This window comes from Ahaetulla prasina, chromosome 1 (genome assembly GCF_028640845.1).
Source record: "Ahaetulla prasina isolate Xishuangbanna chromosome 1, ASM2864084v1, whole genome shotgun sequence".
Classification (NCBI taxonomy): Eukaryota; Metazoa; Chordata; class Lepidosauria; order Squamata; family Colubridae; genus Ahaetulla; species Ahaetulla prasina.
In genome coordinates, this window is record NC_080539.1 from 237579222 (window position 1) to 237601499 (window position 22278).

Sequence of the window (22278 nt, forward strand, 5' to 3'; positions counted from 1 at the left end):
TTTAGAAGCCAGGCTTATTGAATCTGTATTGGTTCACAGTCTTATGAAAACAACATAGCTATTCAAAATGATTTGCTTATTATAATGTCAATAAAATGATGACAATATGGCAATGACAGCGTAATAGCATATATGAAGGACTGTTTCCTCAGGATGATTCTTTTTCAAGTATGAATGCAAACTCTTCACATTAAATCTTAAACTCAGGATCAATTATGAATTTCAGGAGGCATTCACAGGGATCTATATTTTGGCTCTCAATTATTAGTAGCATCTGTTGAGGATATTTTCCTTTTACAGATAGAAAACACATGGGCATTCATAATAGAGAAATTTCTTTATCATCTCATACATGCTTGCATCTGGGAGTTTGACACCTTGGAAACTATTAGGCCCATGAAATGCCTCAAATATTGGGGTTTTGGACATGTTACAAGAAAAGACATTTGGTTTAAACTCTGTTGCCACTGAATCTTCAGAAAGCTTGGTTTTCAGCTTATTCATTTACTGTACATTTACAATAGACACTGAGAATAGAAGATCACTATAGCAATCAAATAAGATGGGTGGAAATTTATATGGTCACCATCTCATCGTGATGACTCTGGGCAGCTAACAACACTGGAAAAGCAACATAAAAAACATCACAATACTATATATTAAATTGGTAGTCGGGATCAAATCACAAACTCTTTGCAACAGAACCATCACATTGATTCTACCACATGTTCTGAACCCCATGCCCATTATACAACCACGTGTTCAGAGGGATGATGTCCCAAACAGCAGGCACTATGACAGAAAAGGCTCACTTCCTGGGTCCTCTAGAATGGCATCCTTTAGAAGATGGGACCCATAGCATGCCTCTTCTGCTGGAGCCAATGGGATGGATAGACAGAATGAGGAAAAGGTGCTTTCTCAGGTAACCTGAACCCATTCCATGAACAGCTTTATAAAGGTAACTGAAACCACATTGAACGTAACTTGGAAGCCTACTGGCAACTGATCCAACTTGCGGAGAAGAGGCTTAACGTGCAGATTGACAGGCATTCATAATTACCTGCTCCCCTCATTTTGAGCCACTGTAGCTAAATTGTTAGGAAGAGCTGCGATGCTCTTCAAGAGTGTAAAGCAAATTTCAATACTGGTGCTATAAATGATAATCTAAGAAACACATATTTATCAAAGAGCAAAATCATATATTGCTTCACTAGAGAAAGAGCTTACTATCGTTCAGTTTAGCAACAATACTGGGTTCCAGGAAAATATATATTTCTTAGTCCCTTCTTTTTATGGCATTATGGATCTAAGCATGCCATGGGTGAGCCTGTTAATATTTCAAAATTGAACTATGGCAGAACTAAAGTACCTCTGGGCATTGACTCCAGTGACTCCATTCAGACACCACACATTCATTAGGACAATAGAGGATACATTTCTGTTTTTCCAAAGGAACTTTGGACTGATTACAAAGCACAAGAGGTACAGGTTCACCATCTCCACCTTCAGTGGTGTTTATACATCTGTAGGATGATAAGAACATCATCTGCAAGGCATTCCACAATGAAAAACAAATAAGTAATACAGTAAATAAAATCAAGCCTCCGAATCGATCTCAACATCTGGTGAATTCTTAGATAAGTCTCTGCAATTATCTTGACAGCAGAATAAAAATAGGTTTATCACTGCTTTCTTCTGGGATTTTTTCCCCCCATTTCCTGATCTTACCTCCAGTAGGCTTTCAATTAAGATTTTTTTTTTACTTTTCAGAAATATTTTTATGTTTGTTACATATGTCACATATAACTTATTCATTGCAGTGGATAACTAGTAATTATTTAATCAGTTGATTATATCTGAATATTTATGTCATGCTAGTACTGTTGAGGAGAGCTGAAATAATACGTAGAAATTGTGTAGAAATACTGCAATTAAGTAAAACGCTGTTCATGAAACCAAAGATATGGTTACAGCCCATGTGACAGAATTTTCATCCTATAGATTAACTTTATTTTCATGCAAATATGAAGCAAGAAACAGACTTCTCTAGATACCTTTGTATTCAAAAGTGTTTTGAACAGTATAGTGTCGCATAGCATAGTACAATATTGGTTACTTATTTTTTTAAAAAAACCAGTATAAATAGTAGAAGAGGACTTCAAGTGATAAAATTAAGACAATTTTATAAAGATTTTAATAGAAAATAATATTCTCAAAAGTTCCAGAGACAGCTGTTATATTTTCTTAGCTCGCTTGTTTTTAAATTTATTTTGTGGAGGTTTTTTATTGCTTTAATTTTTTAGATTGTTTTTAATGGTTTTATAATTTTAGAATTGTAAGCTGCCCAGAGTCATTTGGTTGAGCTGGGCAGCTATAGAAATCAAATCAAATCAAATCAAATCAATCAATCAATCAATCCATGAACCAATAGACAACTGCTTTTATTTTCCACTCACCTGATTTGCCTCATTTGTATTCCTTCTCCACAGTGGAGGGAATTTTGTGCACTGCTGATTTCACATTGAGACCACAGTTCTACTTGCCAGGAATACTGATTGCACTCACTGTAACAGGGGACTGCCTCGTACACCTTCCACAGAAAACATACAAATGTATACATAATCAGTCACTTGAGTGAAAATTCTCCAGAGGAATACTTTAGCAGAACAACAATAGAAGAAAAATCTTCCTCCGGTTGCTGAGTACTGTGCTAGATTTTATCCACTGTTCTAAGAAGAATGTAATGTTTAAATTCATTGATTTCTGATAGACTTAGAAGGGAATGTGATAAGCAGGCAGCATTTTAGAATAAAAATAACCATTTCCAACAATCTAAACAAGAATTTCATTACAATTTCATTTCCTCTGAAGATCTATGAGATATTCCCTTTTACAATTATATAACATATTGTACCTTACAAAAAAACTCTTTATGATATCCACTGTCAAGAAAAAAAAACTTTTTAGCCTTTTTTAATTGTATCACATATACTATTAAAATTTTGTTTTACTATAAAAATGCAACTTTATTTTTTAAAAGAATTATTTCAATTCCACAAAACCAGTTTTATATGTTTTTTTTAAAAAAAAGATCTCTAAAACAAACAATTTCGCTTCTCAGTCAAACTCTGCTTACAATAATACAATAGTTGCAAAATAATTCGGCAGAAATTCAAAGATCAGCATTGCATCGAACTGTTTAGGCAGAGCATATTTAAAACAACATTCCTCATTTCAAGGTTCCCCTTCCGCCCTCCCTTTCTTTCCCAATGTTGAGCTGAAGGAATTTTAGACTGGCTTTAGACTGGCTCTTATGATGGTCTAAATTTCCCTTATGAGAAATTTCTGTCTAAATTTCTGTCATATTTGGGAAGGTCTGATAAATAGTCTGGCCATGCTATAGAGCATTTGGATAAAATGGGTGGGAAGATGGGACATAGGGTGAAGTTGATGATACCTCTTTACTTGGAAGCAGGAGTGAAATCTACTTACCTTCCTTACTGGCTCGGAAGTCCACATGCCCTGCATGCGCTCGCTTTGCTCGTGTGCACATCACATGCGCAAGCAGATCTTCTGTGCATGCGCAAAAACTTCTGCGCATGCGCAGAAGGTAAAAAACACATTACTTCCTGGTTAAAACCAGGAAGTAATGACACCAGGGCGGCGGATGTCACAGGTGGTTTTGCGATTGCTCCTAGATCACTGAACCACCAGTCACAATTGCTACCGGATCACAAGATCCGGTCAGAACTGGGAGCATTTCACCCCTGCTTTGAAAGTCTGGAAGCACAAGTATGGCTATGCCAATTTATAGGGGTGATGAAGTTGCAATGTAGATTTTTGATTGGGTCTAGGAAAAAGAAGGATGGTATTAAGTATAACAGAAGTTATTGGGCTGCCTATTCTAAGATATAAGTGCTTGGCAGCCTCATGCCCATATACTCTTCTAGCAAAATAATAGCGTCTCCCTTGACCATAGGCACTGTATCACTGTAGCCTTTAGCCTCAAGTTACTGTTGATAAGTGTCAGGTTTGTCTCCACCTTTTGCTTCTTAGAGCAGTCAGCTGACCTGACTTGTAGAACTGGAACCTGGCTGGGCAAGAGAACAGCATTCCTTTATCCAAGATCTCTAGAATTTCCATAACCATGATGCCAACGGCAGGAAGGTATATGGTAATGGAGAAGAAGAAGCTCTTCCATGAATTTGATGGTTTTCTTTCATGCATATATTGTCTTGAGGAAAGACGGCATCCAGACACATAATCCTGAAATTGATTTGACTATTTCTGCCTCTTATTTTGGGGGTCTGCTGAACCACTTTCAGAAAGCATGCATTTTCATTGAATTGGACTTGAGAGGAATTTACAAATTGAGAATCTCTCCTACTAATTATAGCAAATTTGAATACACATTATAGCAGTATTTCAACAATAAGTAGATTTCTTAAATGGCCTAATCCACCCATGCATCACAAGAATTCCTCATACGCTTACTTCTACATTATTTATGCTTCTAGTTAACAAAATAAAATGCTAGCTGGATGCTTTGCTATGCAAGCCTTTATAAATTTCCCGCTTGCCCTTTCCTACCATAATCTTGATGCCTTTTCCCCCTGGATGGGACATTCCTGGGTGGGAGGCAGGCATCAGTTGGATCTGATTCATTTACTACTACAATAAGTCTCAAATGCTAGGAGTTGGATTGATGACCTCCAGGCCATTATACAGGATAACTTTTTCAAAATAGCAATTTGCATTTTTCTCTCTAGGAATAAATGTGACAATAAGATTGCAGGGCAAGGAGGAGTTTATAATATGCTTCATCTGGGAATCAAAGACTGCTCATAGCCACAGGGAGAATGTCATGTCAATTCTTGGTCCAAGACTATCTCTACTAAGCTAGTTGGTTTGCTCCAGTGCTCACGTCTCCCATTAGGTTGTGACATGCTATTTCCCTGGATTTTATTCTTAATCTTCTGGATGTGCGTAGTTTTGACATTATTGTAAGGGTAGTGGATCTGCTTACCTGCATGATTACTAATTTTGTTGTTGTTTTTGTTCTGTGTGAAGGACAGCCACCTGCTCTGGAAATGGCTAGCAACTTTTAAATCATAGTACAAATTCCTAGTTAATCACAAGATTTGATCATGGTTCCTAATTTATATCTCATTTTTGAAAATGCCCTCTTTCAGTTACCGGACATTTGTATCCATTTGTCACCCTATCATCACCTGGAGTCATGTGAACAGATGGAGAAAGCTAATGCTATGCTCAAACATTGTTTGTTTGGCTAGGTAGTGAGTCTGACAGGGAGATCATGTGACGGGAGGTCTAACAGATACAGGGAACATGGAGGTGGAAGCTAGTCCATCCATGGGAAGAAGTCAGACCATCAAAGGAAAGATTCCTTAGTTCAGGTGAGGTGAGAAAGGTGAGAAGGAGACTTGAAGTAATTCCATCTTAATCACAAGAAGTGTAAATTGATCCCATTAATTGCTTTGGCAGGCTTTCAAGAGGTGGTTACTTTACCCTATTAGCAATAAACTGAATTCCAGAAATCCAAATAGTTGTTTCCTGAATTTGCCAGCCTTGAAAGAGTTGGCAGAAACCTCTTTCTTCCTGAGCCAACAACATAAATACTTGATTCTCTTGGTCCCAAACATGCAGCACTCAGGGACACTAGTCACATGTATGTGTGTGAGAGAGAGTTTGTGTGTACATTTGTGTGTGTGTTTGTTTGTGTGCATGTGTGGATGTGTGTCTCAAAAAAGTGAAGATTGAAGCCGTGAAATGTGAAATGAATGCCTTGCCCTTTTTTGAAATGCATCAAATGCATATAAAAAAAGGCAGGGAGAGAGGCCTTCAATCTCAGCCACCATCCTGATGTTTTTGAAACCCGCTGCAGAGGTTTCTGGAAGCTCTACCTATTGAGGAGGTAAAGAAAAACTGAGACACTGCATATAATTCTGGGATTGGGTTTTTCCAAATGAAATTACTTTTCTCTTGGAAAGGAACATGAAAGATGAATATCTTAAGGACTGTATGAGTAAATTGACCAAAAAAAAAAAGATTGTTCCAAAATTTGAATAGTTCTAGTCCTGGCTTAGACATGAAAGTCAAATGGGTGACTTTGGGCTAGTAACTTTCTCTCAGCCCAACCCATCTTGTTGTTGTGGGAAAAAACAGGAGGAGGAAGGAGCATTAGGTATGTTTGCCTTGAGACTATAAAAATAATAAAGTTGAGGTATAAATGTAATAATTTAACCTAATCTAATCTAATCCTTCAAGAATTGGAAAATAAGTGGAGTAATTTATTGTAATATATACATTAAATTATTACTTGAAAGGCAATTTAAACATAAATATATGTTGAAAATGCAATCAGTCTGAAGATACTTTTTATCATCTTTGGTGGACATATACAAAAAGCTAAGAAATATTGGGATCAGATATGTACTTTAATTGAGACACATCTTAGAATAAATGTACATTTCAAAACATTTTTTTCCTTTTAGGTTTGATTAAGAAACAGCTTGAAATAAAAGTGGAAGTTTGTTTTTATGGGTTACAATAGCAGTGAGACTTTTTGTATTCAGAGATGGAATACTCTGTGGCACAATGGAGTTATGGATGGTGAAGTCCATGCAGTTGGCAGACATGGCAAAACTGACTACTTTGATTAAAGAAAACACATTGTCTGGCTTTGTTCTTTGTTACTTGAAAACCATCTTTGGATGTTTTGTTTGAAAATGAAAGAAATGAAACTTTAATTTTGTGATTTTAATATTAGCACTTCTTACAATGATAGAAATACTGTGTAGTATAGTTAATCTTAAGAGTAAGAGATTACTATATTTTATATTTGAATCTGTACCAATGAAAGTCAGAAGTCTTCTTTCCTTTCCTTTCCTTTCCTTTCCTTTCCTTTCCTTTCCTTTCCTTTCCTTTCCTTTCCTTTCCTTTCCTTTCCTTTCCTTTCCCCTTCCCTCATAACTTTGTTTCTTTTCTGACTTTCTTTTGTCTATTTCTTTCTTTTTCTGTTTTCTTATATTTTATTCCATGTTGAAACTTAATAAAGTTTTATAAAAAATGAAATTACTTTTCTCATAAAAATATATATGGACAGTTTAAAGTTTGAGACTGATAAGAGCTGTTAATGGGGGTCTGTTTAATCCTTTTCTTTTTATGCATTATATGTTCAAACTCACCAAACCATGTTTCTGAGGTAAAAGTAAATTATTATTATTATTATTATTTATTGAATTTTTATACCGCCCTTCTCCCAAAGGACTCAGGGCGGTGTACAGCCGGAGATAAAATACAAAATATGTACAATTAAAACAAATTAAAAACATAGCAAAATTACAAAAACGGCTAATAATTAAAATTAAATTTAAAATATTTAAGAATATTAATAAAACCCCAATTTAAAATCAAACTATTATGCCAGTCCCGCTTGAATAAATAAGTATGTTTTTAGCTCACGACGGAAGGTCCGAAGATCAGGCACTTGAAAATGAAAATGCCTCCGCAGCTGCTTTCCCCACCTGCTGTAAAAGTCAACCAAAGAACTGCATGAAATAGGTCACACTATCCAAGCTCTACCTGGCTTCTTCGGGTTCATACTTGTTCTCTAGAGCTTGAATATATAAAGCTGAATTTACTGTTTCAATACAGGCTTATTTCCAAACTCTGGTCTTTTTGCAATATATGAGGAGAAATATATTAAGATGGAAAGGATGGAGCTGTCCTTAAAATGAAATGACACAAGGTAAATAGACTGCAGAAGAGAAGCCAAAACCAAGTAATCATAAGAGATAGATGTGTCATGCTAATAAAACTGAAATAAAGATGGACAAGCATCAAGAAATCAGCCATTCTATTACTGGTTTTACAGACACTTTTTTTTTTCAGATCCTGAAAGTGCTGGTCATATTTTAGATTTTAGAGATATGTTCACAAAGCACAACCCTCGTCTTCAAGTCACAGGCTGTGTTCCAAACAAATAAACCATATCACAGTTAACATTATGGCTTGATTCACATGTCAACCCAGAACACTGGCAGGACTCCCAAATGCGCAACCACTCTAGTGTTGCCTAACAAACATATTGGATGCGCCTAGCAAATGTATGAGAAACAGGTCAAGCAAATGTTTTCTCTATTTCATGATGCTTCCATGGTTCTCTTCATAACAAACCCATTGTTTTTGCAATGTTACTGAAAATTACATTTTGGAAAACTGTGTTTGCCAAAAACCAGAGTTCGGCATGAGCCACTGTGATGTAGTGAGTAAAGTTTAGACCAGGAATGGAGTGATCCATGTTCAAATCTACTTTCAACTATGGAATTTTTCTGGGTAATTCGGGGCCAATCATATTTACGGAACACACCCCACCCTGGCCTTACTCTTTACTTGCATTGACACCTAAGGCTGATTATGCAAAAATTAGAGGGTCACAGTCATTGTCCCTATATACACAAGAGGAAAACGATAAACCTGCCAATTATAAACCTATCAGCTTCTACAGTACAATAGGCAAATTTTATGTAAGACACTTACAATAGAAACTCCAGGAATAGCTAGAATGAGAAATCATATTTGAAAAACAGCAAGCTGGATTTAGGGAAGGATGAACCACCATCATCCAGTGCTTAGTTCTCCGATATCTCATTGAAAAATGCTCCTTCCACAACAGTACCTCCATCCACCTCTGCAGACTTCAAAGCAGCTTTTGATTCCATATTACTTTATCCAGGTCTTCTACTGAGCTTCTATGATCAGGCCAAAGCACTAATTAAACAGTGCAGACACAGAGCACCAACTGGACCTAGCCAGGCCCCCATCTATTATTGCCAGTGAACTCAGTATCTCTCCTCTGTCATACCTAACTAATCTCAAAGCACCTAAGCACCAGAGGGCCTTTACTTTTGCACAATGTCACTCCCATTAGCTGTTCTTGAGAGTTGATAAAAGAAGATCCCATACCCATTCAGACAATATCCCAATGACTCTGGACGTATAAAAAGTAATGAACATATACTTCAGCGTATGTACTATAGAGGTGTTCTAGCCTCATCTTACCTTTATTGCATAAATACCCAGGACATACAAGACAACTCTACACCTTCCTGATGTTTTCAGATATCAACCCTGCCACAACATACATCGTTGCCAGAATTATTAGAAGATGACTTGAACCATAAACCAGTTTTAATGAGTACTTAGTTTGTCATTATATTGCTGGGTATTATGATAATTTTTTTCTGTCATGTTCCCCTATTTCCGTTCACGGCTCCTACCCCTTTTAGATTTATTTTAGATTTTTGTTTTTATACTTTTTACCTTTTATAAGCAATTTTATTCTGCTGTGTTTTTATGCTTTTTAATTGCTTCTGCACCCTCCTTAAAAGTGGGATATACGTTTAACAAAAAGAGGACAAAGAGGAGGGGAAAAAAACCACTGATTCAGCCATTGTTTTCATAGCAGGTTGGAAACTGATTTTATTTTTGGTTTGCAGAAGAATCATCACTTTTCTTCCTCACTGTCAAACAGTACTATATTCTGTATTTTAATTTCTAGGACTCCCTGATCTTAGTTTAAAATAGGTTGATCAAATCAAGCTGTTTTCTAAATGAGGCGAGTTTGTTCATTTATATTCTGAACATGAAATACAATCAAAACTGGCAAAATATTAATTTCTTCCTGTTGTTTCTCTCCTACAGAAAGGAAGGACTGGCTGCAGGGGTGAAATCCAGCAGATTCTGACAGGTGCTAGAGAACCTGTAGCGGAAATTTTGAGCAGTTTGGAGAACCAGCAAATGCCACCTCTGGCTGTCCCCAGAGTGGGGTGGGAATGGAGATTTTGCAATATCCTTCCCCCAGGAGTGGGGTGGGAATGGGGATTTTGCAGTATCCTTCCCCCAGAGTGGGGTGGGAATGGAGATTTTGCAATATCCTTCCCCCAGGAGTGGGGTGGGAATGGGGATTTTGCAATATCCTTCCCCCAGGAGTGGGGTGGGAATGGGGATTTTGCAGTATCCTTCCCCCAGAGTGGGGTGGGAATGGAGATTTTGCAATATCCTTCCCCCAGGAGTGGGGTGGGAATGGGGATTTTGCAGTATTTTTCCCCCAGGAGTGGGGTGGGAATGGAGATTTTGCAGTATCCTTCCCCTGCCATGCCCACCAACCCATGCCCACACCACGCCCATCAAGCCATGTCCACAGAACAGGTAGTAGAAAAATTTGGATTTCACCATCGACTGGCTGTAGTAAAGATGGCACAAAAACTTTTATATAAATGAATAAAAAGCCAGGACAGAATAAAAAGTATCTGGATCATACCATATGGGGATAAAGCTTTTTTTTTAATTAGGAATTTATACCCTAGACTCCTCTAATTCTGTATTTGTCTCCCATCCACTAATAATGCTTCAGTGTCTTAGCCCTTTCTCTTCATTCTCCAATAAAAATGAAAACTAAATGTGTTAGTCGTCAACTAAATGAAACAAATCTCTACCAGCAACCCTGCCAAAAGGACTGTTTGTTCTGTTGGCAGTAAACCAAACAAGGACACTGACAACTGACGAGTGGCAGTGAACGCGGTTTGCCTATTAAGAAAGTCAGTGTCACAAAAGTTGATTTCAAAGGCCATGCCTGAATGGTCTTTGAACAAGATCAAATACAAAGGGGAACGTGTTTATATTATCCTTGTGGTGACTCTGTTGTTAGATATGGGCTTTTACCAATGACATCCAGAAAAATCGTTAAAAGCTTTGTGTGCACGATGAGTACAGATGAGAGGCTTCTTTCTAGTCTCTTCCTTTGCTGTTCCTCATATTTGTTCATTGCTTTTCCTATGAATCCGGTTTAACTAAAAATATTTATAATTGGTTTAACTAGGAACATTTATCAAATTCAGGCATTTCTGGAACCTAAAGCTTTCAGGTTCATTCACCTATTTCATCTCCCATGCAACAAGGAATAAACAGACTAAGCAATTCAAAGAACAAAATTTCATGATTTCATGCATGATTCCATCAATATTCACTTTACATATGTTTCCAATGATGTACCATGATACTGGTAAAAGACTATACAAAACACACTTGGGTCCAAATTATATGTATTCTTATGTTTATCAGGCTTTCTGTTCCCCTCCCTCTGGCAATGGTCAGCAGTATATATATTAAGTCGGTGTTCATCATGTGGACAGAGAAAATAATCTGGAATATGGAACAATAAAATAATATGGAAGAAAAGATAAAATGTGCATGCATAAATTGCAAAACACATTCCAGAGAATTCCTAAATGGATTAATTTCACCTTGGAAACATGAGCAGAACATTCCAAACTCTTTGTTTGTTTGTTTATTGGTTTGCATTCCATCCTGCCTTTTGCTCAGGATACTCATCACTCTCTTCTATTTTTTCCACACAAGAATCCAGTATGGTAGTTTGGAATCAGAGAGAAGCATTGGTTTGCACCAGTGGTAAAATCTAAATTTCTTTCCTACCAGTTCTGTGGGCGTGGCTTGGTGGGCACGGCTTGGTGGGTGTGTTTGGTGGGGGAGGTCATGTGACGGTGGGCGTGGCTATGTGACTGGGGGATCAAAAGACAGAAACTCACTAACAATGTCCTGCTGGAACAGGGTTGGACTAGATGAGCTCCAGGTCACTTCCAGCCCTGGATTATCCTCTGAAGCTGCGTCTAGTGCCAGATTTGTAATCCTTCCTTCCTCGCCTTTTTCCTCCCTCCCTCCCTCCCTCCCTCCCTCCCTCCCTCCTTCCTTCCTTCCTTCCTTCCTTCCTTCCTTCCTTCCTTCCTTCCTTCCTTCCTTCCTTCCTTCCTTCCTTCCTTCCTTCCTTCCTTCCTCTCTCTCTTTCTCTCAAACGAACCCCCCCCATTTTTTGTCTACACCCCCCATTTTTTGCCTAGCAGGGTTCAGCTTTTTTACCTTTTAAAAAATGTTTTTAAAAGTTTTTTTAAAAAAGCCTCTGACATTCAGGCACCGCAGCTGGGATCTTCGAGGCTTGTTTTAACCCTTTAAAAGCATTTTTTTACAACGTCTTCCGCTGAAAAGGTTGTTAAAAATGCTTTTAAAAGTAAAAACAAAAAAAAGGCTCTGACTGCATGGCTCAACTGGGCATGTGGGGAGGGGGGCAGGGATTTTTGCTACTGGTTCTCCGAACCACCCACCACCATTGCTACCGGATCAGGCGATATGGTCCGAACTGGGAGCATTTCATCCCTAGTCCGCACACATCCAGTGAGCTTCTCTGTCTAAGAATGAACTAGAACATGGTCTCCCCACTCCTAGCTGAATGCTTTAACTACTACAGCACCTTGCACAAATCACCGTGGGAAAATTGAGAAAAGAAAAATTTCAGAACAATACTCCTATAGTCAACTGGTCCTGAGTGATTGAAGATCAATTATCATCCATAAAACTCTTCTGTTGCTGTAAATTTCCTGCCTCAAATGCAACAATGGGAACGATAAATGGTTCCTTCTTTAACCCAGGCCACAGTATTGATTTCTCCAACACGCAGAACAGCAATGTTAATCTTTGTAGTGCAGAGTACATATTGCAGGATTCTAATTTGGGTCAAAGAGTCTACTGTAGGGCAAGGCTGCCCAGGGAAGACAATGCACCCTAATTAGGGAGACTGGCGTTCACTGAATTCTACCCAGAAGCCTATCACCTCTATGTAAGGAAGCATCTCTTTGAGACAATTATTTTTATTGTTCCTTGGAACCAGGGTGAAATCCAGCAAGTTCTGACAGATTCTGGAGAACTGGTAGCGGAACTTTTGAGTAGTTTGAAAAAACCAGCAAATACCACCTCTGTCTGGCTCCAGAGGTGGGGTGGGAATGGAGATTGTGCAATATCCTTCCCCCAGGAGTGGGGAGGGAATGGGGATTTTGCAATATCCTTCCCTTGCCATGCCCACCAAGCCACGCCATGCCCACAGAACTGGTAGTAAAAAACAAAACAAAACTGGATTTCACCACTGCTTGGAACTTTTCTATTTTGTTGTTTGTTTCTTTCAGAGCAAATAACTCCAACCTGTCATTCATCCAATGGATTCCAAAACAGTATACAACTCAATGAACATTATTTAAAGAACGTACAATCAACTAGTATTCGTCTTGGCAATTTAGAAAGATAGAAAAAACAACAACTGGTGAAAATATAAACCTATCAAGCTATCAGTCTGCCACCAGTCTGCCACCAGGTTATAACATAACATAACATAACATAACATAACATAACATAACATAACATAACATAACATAACATAACATAACATAACATAACATAACAAAACAGAACAACAGAGTTAGAAGGGACCTTGGAGGTCTTCTAGTCCAACCCCCTGCCCAGGCAGGAAACCCATTTGTTTCCCAGGCAGGAAACATATAAGTATGCATTAGTCATAATCCCTGAAGAGGACATTCCAGAATTCAGGTGCATGCAAACACTCAGAAGTCTCTGCATGTAATGCTTGTGTAAGAACTAGACAACCCATGATCCACTGAGTCATCTTTCTTTCCTCATATAATATAGGTTGGCAGCATTTCTCTTCTCCTCACAACACTCAGCACAGCCTTGGTGAAGCATCCTCCTCCTCCCCCCCAACATGGAATTGTCTGCCACTTTTCATTCTTTCAGGGAATAAAGGGAGTCATTGATCACAATGAAAACTACACTCCTGCTCCCCAACCTGATATGTCCTGAAGGCACCCCTCCCTCCAGCAGCCTCCAGTACACTTACCTTGCTAGCAGGCATCTATGTTGCTCCCTTGTCCTTTCCTTGTCACCCATTGCTGCTACAATATTTTAAATTTCAGCCTCAGGACCAAAACTGCCAATCACCGCTCATCCATTGGACCTTGATGCCAGTTGACTGGGCACAGGGACAAGAGGGAGGCAGGAAAGAGGGTCGAGATATATATCCATCCCATTTTCCCTAATCCTATGCAACCTATGAGGTTTGGGAGAAGTGTAGCTGAAAATCGCCATCACATGACTATGGCTCACTGGAGTGACGCTATGGTGGCCCCAAGATTGCAAATGCAAACCTAGTGAAAATCTTTGAAATTTCAATTACGTATTGAGAGATGGGTTCTGGATTTTGTATGAATTTTTAAATTTGTCTGTTTGAGGTGCTTTGATTCAAAAATTGTGATCCTCTGATGCAGCGTTTTGCCCAATTTAACTTTACAAATAGATAAATAGGCAGGAGACTTTTAATAATACATAGGTATCTGAAATCAGAGACATTCAGCTGAAGGTCTGAATGTACAAAGAGAAGGCTTTCAAAATGGCAGTCATGTGTAACTTAGAGATATGCAGTGCGATAGACAACTTTGCAAATGATGCTAAAGTTTTAGGAGAGTAAAAACCAAAGGTCCCTGTGAGTTGCTCTAGTCTAGAAGAATCAATTTAAACTAAATGATTGGTCAACTAAGCAGTAAATGTGATTCAATTTAGCTAAATGTGAAGTAATATAAAAGGTAAAGGTTCCCCTCGCACACATGTGCTAGTCATTCCTGACTCTAGGGGGTGGTGCCAAAGAGCCAGCGCTGTCCAAAGACATCTCTGTGGTCATGTGGTCGGCATGACTCAACGCCAAAGGCGCACAGAACGCTGTTGCCTTCTCACCAAAGGTGGTCCTTATTTTTCTACTTGCATTTTTTAAGTGATTTTGAACTGCTAGGTTGGCAGAAGCTGGGACAAGGAATGGAAGCTCACCCCATTACACAGCACTAGGGAGTCGAACCGCCAACCTTTCAATCGACAAGCTCAGCATCTTAGCTACTGAGCCATCACGTCCCAGTGAAGTAATATACACTGGGGCAAAAAATAATAATAATTTAAGATGCATGCAAATTGATGAGGTCTGAGCTATCTATAACTATGATCATAACTAGGGTCATGATGGATAGTATAATAGAGATATCAACTGAGAGTCTGGCAGCTGTGGAAAAAGTAAACTTCCAAGCTAGAGATCTTTAGGAAAAAGACTGAAAATAAATCTGCCAACACTTTAATGCATTTATGAAAACAACTATATGTGTGCCTTGGGAATATTGTCCGTCATCACATCTAAAAAAGGATGTAGTACAACTGGAAAAAGTGCAGAAGTAGTTAGTGAAAGTGATCTGGGGTTTAAACCCTTTTGACCAGAAAGGCTAGAATATATGGAGCTTTTTAGCAGGGACAGATGATGACTGAAGGGTGACCCAACTGAAATGTATAAATTTACACAGAAAAAACTAAGTATAAAATCTGCATAAAATCATATATAGAAAATGGACAAGGAGAATTTATTTTCTCTTCAGATATTAGGACTAGGATCATTCAGTGAAGTTGATCAGGAGATTCAGAAGAAACAAAAGAAAGCATACAACAGATGTTTATGTGTAAAATTCATTACTGAACTGTATGTCACAATGATAATCATTAACAATGATGATCACTAACTAAAATCACTAATAATTTTAGACCAAATGTATCAGAGGCTACTAATCTTGAGAGACACAATATTAGCTCCAGGCTGTAGGCAGGCTCTATTTTCCAGCGTGGAAACTATTTACTGAAAGATTTATTTAGCCAGCCTTTTAGACTGCCTCAATTGCATGACAACTCTCATTATCTTAGGGAATACAATAATGAGGACTAAAACCAAGTGACAATAGAAGGACCAAACATTTTATATGGGAAGAGTAACACAGCCAGTTGTAAAAACAGTATAGATAGGAGATACTGTAATAGGTGGAAGGAATAATCTTGAGGAACAGGAAGAAGAGCTACAACCAAAACAACAGACACATAAATGCAATTACCATATTTTTCGGAGTATAAGACGCACCTTTCCCCCCCAAAAAAGAGGGTGAAAATCTGGGTGCGTCTTATACTCCGAATGTAGCCCCGCCCAGCTTCTCAAACGGAGGTTTCAGAGGCTGAAAAAAGCATCAGAAATGGAGCTTCAGAAAAAAAGCCCCAAACGGAGCTTCATGGAGCTTAGAAAAAAAGCCCCAAACAGAGCTTCAGAGGCCTTTTTTCTGAAGTTCTGTTTTGGAGGCTTTCAGAGGCAGAAATTTTTTATATTTTTTTTGAAACGGAGTTTCATAGGCAGAAAAAAAAGCAAAAAAAAAAAAAAAAGCAAGGCACAGAGCTGACAACCAAGGAACCTGTTGCTAAAATTCACCTCTGGGAACAGCTGATTGGGGGTATTCCAGGAGGCCAATCCACCTGCCAATCAGCTTTTTTCTTATTTACCTCCCCAAAAACTAAGATGCGTCTTATACGGTAAATCTGAGGCAGACATGTAATTTGAAAAAGTGTCTCAGGCAGGACTCTCCCTAGTTCTCACAAGGATAAAGAGAGGAAATTGCAAGGTTTTGTTACCGTAACCTTATAAGAAACATATTATTTGCATTCCTAGTTTTGATTTTCTAGTCTGGTCTGGTCTGGTCTGCCTTAAAAATATGTGTGGGGGGGGGAATCAGATCTTCAAGAGTTGGTGATCCTTTTCCAGAGGGCAGAACAACAGAGAAACCTATTCCCACTTTCCACAAGACAATATTGCTTTAACATTTTTGGTGGAATTTCCTTTAATATTAAAATATCTTGACCAACAACCTGTATCTTCTCCCCCTTATATGAGGCTTGCAGAATCTGATTTCTCACTGTTCTATTTGTAAAATAAATAACAACATCCCTTGGCAACTTTTTTTGCCTTGCTATCCAAGAATTCACACGATATATTTTATCAATTTGATAAGCCACATCTGCTGGACGGACTGCTAATATCTCAGCAAATGCTTCAGAAAAAAATTCCCTTAAGTTCTCTTCTCTATTCTCTTTCATGCCACAGATTCTTAAAGCAAATTCCATATTTCTATATTGTATCAAAACTATTTCATCATCTGTTTTTTCCATTTTACTTTGAAATCCATCCATTTTATTTTCTAATTTTGAGTTAAATTGCTTGATTTCCTCAACTTCCTCTTCTAATACAATCACATTTGTTGCCAAACTTTGTACTGCAATTACAAATACTTCTTTAACTTCTTTATTTCCCACTTGAATTTCTAATATCTGCTCTTTCATTTCAGACATCTCATCAGTTATTACTTTAAATTTTTCTTGTATAAAGTCCTTAAAGTTCTCTTGTAACGCCTCTAAATTCAATGTTCTAGTCTCTGCTGTATGAGCTGGAGAGGCACCAGCTGATGAGATTCCAGAGCCCTTTGTTACAGTAGACTTTAATTGTTTGGCTGCCATCTTCTATAAAATTATTTATTTATTTATTTATTTCCAACTTAATATTCACTTTAAATCTTCTTAACCTCTGAAAAACGCAGTCTTTTAAAGCAATATTTAAAAATCTCCCCTAGATTCTATCAGCAGGCTGCAAGGAGTTAAAGTGGCAAATAACATGCAATTTACCAGTGGCAGACGGCAAACAATAAAAGTTCTATCACTTTCGCTTTCCACTCGTTAGCTTGTTAACAATTTGCCACCATTTTCTTGCTATTTTCAAGCTTGTTACAAAGTAACGGGGAATTGGCTTGGCTACTTGCATAAAGTTCTCCCACTTTCGTTCTGTCCGGTATAATCCTTTATTGTCCAAAATAAATCTCGGTGTTTGGTCGTGGTGATTGGTTCCGCCAAAGCAGAAAAATCCTCGGATCTGGAGCACTTCGGGTTGCTGGAGGGAACTTAACCCTTCAAACCCCTTTTTTCTCAGGGGTTTTAGGGAAGTTCTACCTCTACCCTGCAGCTCACCTCCTCTTCTTCTCCCGAAGAGGGGTTTTTTCGAACCGCTGGACGGCAGATTTAAGCTGTCCTAGCGATTCCACATAATCCAGAGGTTGGTGATCATAAAGATCACCGCCATCACCTACGGTGCCAAACAGGAAGTCCTTGCCAGATCAGAGAGAGGCAGTATCCACCCTAGAAGGGCTTTCTAGGTCACACTCAACACCTTGAATTACAGTCAGAAGCCACTGATATTGGGTGAAATGGGTGAACTGTGGGATGCTCATAATTACTTGTACCGTTACAATCTGAATCAGCTCCAGTTATAACAATAATAGAAGAAGGATACATCTGAACTTTTTCCTGATTCCGTCTCATAGTGATCGGCTTCTACCAGAACCAAATGATTAAGATAGGTCTTGACTTAATCCAATATGGCTGTATTTATGTTTTATGTAATTAAATATTGGCAGATAAAAACTGCATAAGTAGTTCTTGTCCTCCATTCGTGCCTGACAATGTCTCTTCATTGACATATTTGCTCTGAGGAGCAGAGGCAGACAAATTTTCAAAAAAACTTGCATATTTTAATATAATATTTAGTATATCAAAAAGGCAGTTTGGTATAGGTATAATAGCACAAGGCTAGAAATGAGGATACTGTGAGTTCTAGTCCTGCCTTAGTTATAAGCCAGCAGGGTGGCCTTTTTTCAAGCATTCATTCTAAGCCTTAGGAAAACAATAGCAAACTACTTCTCAAACTTCTGAAAATGTTGCCTAGAAAACTGTGTAGACTCATCCATGTAGTTATCATGGTATCAAATCTAGACAGACTGGAAGGCATAAATTGAGATAGACTATTTAAATATTTAATTTTTAAATCCATCCCCCCACCCATTAAGGTTATCAAAATGGCTATAAAAATAAAACACAACATTTGAAATTCACATTAAACTGCTGGCATCAGCTATAGTTCCAACCTAATAATGCAACGGGTTATATCCAAGTCATCATCATTAGCGCACCAATATTCTAAGCCAAAAGACAACTCCAAACAAAGTCAAACGTTTTCAGGAAAGCATGCCAAGGAAGCGAATAAATATTGAACTTGTTCTAAATTAAGTTATGGGAAGTTTGCCAATTACTGAAATATCTCTTATAGAAGCCCCGAATGAAGATGATTAATGTGGTAATAGAATTTTGAATAGAAAAACTTGCAACTGAAAGTGATCCCATGTACTTATCACCAGAATCCAGGCAAAGAACACTTGGGGGTGGGGAGGTGTTCTGGTACAGTCCATATTATTTAGTTTTTAGGAGGAGTTTCTTTTTTAAAGAGATTGCCCTAGCTTTCAGATGAGCAATTTTAGTTCTGCTTTACCATGTTGTTTATGGTGCTACAGTTTTTAAATAAAGATCTCGGGATGAAATATTTATCAGAAGCAAATTATGAGAATGCAGAAGCAGCCAGAAAGAAATCTAGTTCACTAGTAGTTAGTGAACTTAGATTAGTTCATTCTGAGGTTAGATTAGTTCATTCTGAGGTTCTGTACTCATACCTGATTTATATGCTCATAATTCAAAGCAATAGTTTTAAATTCAGTAAGAAAGGAGTGTATTGAGTAGGTACCAACAGACTGTAGAATTCAGATGTCCATTGGATAAGCTCTATACTTTGCCAAGTAGAATCCATCCTAGAGTGCTCAGTTGATGAAATCCTTCATTTCAAATCTAAAAAATATATGTAGGAGCCCAAAAGTTTTGTTGTTAAGTGAGACATTTGTTAAGTGAGTTTTATCTCATTTTACGACCTTTCTTGCTAGTTGCTAAGTGAATCACTGCAATTGATAAGTTAGTAACCCGGTTGTTAAGTAAATCTGAATTCCCCATTTATTTTGCTTCTCAGAAGGTCGCAAAAGGTGATCACGTGTCCTTACGCAACAGTCTTTCATACTTACGCAACAGTCGTAAGTATGAATCAGCTGCCAATTTTGATCACATGATCATGGGGATGTAACAAAGGTCGTAACTGTGAAAAATTGTCATAAGTCACTTTTATTGGTGCCATTGTAACTTTGAATGGTCAATAAATGAACTGTTGCAAAGACTACCTGTACTTCTACTCAATTCCAATCATATCACAAGTCAAATCCTTGGTCTTGAAGGACATTTATAACAGTACACTGTGTGGTGTTTTTCTCATGGCCTGGACACATAGCTTTATGAGGTCAGAATTCATTTTCATTTTGTTCTTCCTTTGTTGTCAAGATGAGAACAGAGACAAATCAGATTTAAACAAGAGAAGCATACGGCACTGAAGGGAATATCCTTCACGAGAGCTCCATCGATACAATGTGAAAGGGACAGATTTTGTTTTGCCTTCAGAAATTAAATTTGATCTCTACTGCACTGCAATACAGTCCAGTTTCCTCCTATTTACTTTGATCATATCTTGCAGTATTTCCATCCCGCATCTCCAAAGGCTGATATGGAAATCACATCTATTTAAATGTGTATTTAGATTAATTGTGAATAAGAACTTTCCTCTGAATCATTAAATTCTGATGAGACTATTCTGCTATCAGTCTTTATTTCAACTTCCCTTCTGACACTGTAAAGTCATGAGAAGCACAGCAATGTGCCCAGTTTCTCCAATTGACTCTATCTAATATAGAGATTGGAACAGGCCTACAGGAAAGGCTTGTATGCTGCAGAAATCTCTATGAATGCCATATACCGAAGAACATTGTCCTCCATTAAGAGCTGTTGTTAGGGCAGCCTGGCCAACTAAGTATCAGAAGTCATTGTGCATGTTCAGTTGCAACACTTCGTTTTATGAAGAGGGATAAATAACAACATGTCTTTAGTGAAATTAAAGTTGAATGTTCCACTTCTCCAATGATCAATTGGTTGCCTACAAATAAGGAATTCCTATAAAAGCATATCGTGCTAATAATCCCAAAATAATATTAAGTATTAGATTTTCTCATTCTGGAAATAATGACAAAAAATGTAAATAAGAACTGATAATTTTGTCTCTTAATTGCTTCTGGATGGTCTCTAAATTGACACCCATCAAGTATCTTTTTTGTTACTGAATTTCAGATGCACTGAATAAAGAAATATCTGGCATTTTCAATCACTTAGCAATGCTGGGCAACCACAAATTCTAATATTAGACTTATCCTGTGTATAAATTTATATGTTTGCATCACGACCCATCTCCATTTTTCTAAATGAAATAGTTTCAAGCCTTAGCAATTCCTCATTTGTAAATTGTTATAATCCCTGATAATTTTGTCTGGGAGGTGATGGTTCCAGTTGTTGCTCTTTTTAGTCTTTATTTAATAAAAAAATACAAAGAAAAAAGAAAAGAAAACAAAAAAGGAAGAAAAAAAGAAAACACAATAAAATATCAGCAAAATTATATACTATATACAAGCACATCTCATACAAGTTTAAACACATAGCACGCATGCACACACACATTGTGTGTGTGTGTGTGTGTGTGTGTGTGTGTGTGTGTATATATATATATATATATATATATATATATATATATATATATATATATATATAAAATTTATGCACTAGTTTAAATGATCATATTTCATTTTAATTATCCATACACAATCTATATCTATAAACAATTCTTCATATTTTCTTAATGCTAAGGGATTAGCATTAAGTTTTTAAACAGTGAAAAGATTAAAGACCTGATGTTGCTACTTAGGAATATTTTCCCCTCAGCTCTAACTTTGATTTCTCTTTTGAAATACAGGTTCCAAAACTGTACATATGGCAGCCTTGTATTCCAGCAGACTTTTTTTAAAGCAAGGTGATTTTGTCTTGTTAGAGTCTTCCCAGTTCATTTCAGATATCAGATGAGATATGTATCACAGATTTGTGTTGAAATTAAAACAATCTAACCTAATAATCTTCTACCCCTCCACAAATAATCAGCAGAGGTCTAATACAAATATTCCATGTTTGTGTTTTTGTTTTTCACAGTTTCTCATATGCTAGCATGTAAAATAAATAGTTGTCTACCTCGGGAAGCATTGAGGAATAGCAGTAGAAACTTAAATACTAGGGAAGGAGTCTATAAAAATAATTGGATGTATTCTTACATCCTGGTTGTCTGTAGTTTATGTCTGCTCATAGATAGCCAACAGTCAAGAAAATTAATAGTTGCCTAATGTCTTCCCCCTGGTCAATATCTGAGCTATAATTGTGGGTTGCTGACCAATATGCCCTTCCTCTCTGTTTGTTTTTTAAATATCCTATCTAAAAAACAAACTAACAGATGCATAATTGCCCAAGTGAAAGTAAAGTTACATGAGCAAACTGAGGTCCTAATCCCTCTTTCAGTCATGTTTTATTTTAAATAACATCTCACACAATTCCTACTGGTGCAATTGAGCTGGGAGCCATAGTAACTCTGAGGAAGAAGACACTCTGGGTAATAATTTCTCTTCCCTCCATAAGTCTGGTGGCGAAAGG

The 22278-nt window shown here is 37.6% G+C and overlaps 1 protein-coding gene across 1 annotated transcript in view; it reads right to left on the reverse strand.

The window, feature by feature from the left end:
• The window catches only part of THSD7B (thrombospondin type 1 domain containing 7B), a 376479-nt gene that overhangs the window by 67711 nt on the left and 286490 nt on the right, over nucleotides 1-22278 (reverse strand). Inside the window, exons 15-16 of the mRNA XM_058193966.1 lie at nucleotides 2457-2590; nucleotides 1370-1523 (exon numbers count right to left, since the gene is read on the reverse strand). Coding sequence (XP_058049949.1) covers nucleotides 1370-1523; nucleotides 2457-2590 — 288 coding nt within the window. The remainder of the gene's footprint in view (nucleotides 1-1369; nucleotides 1524-2456; nucleotides 2591-22278) is intronic.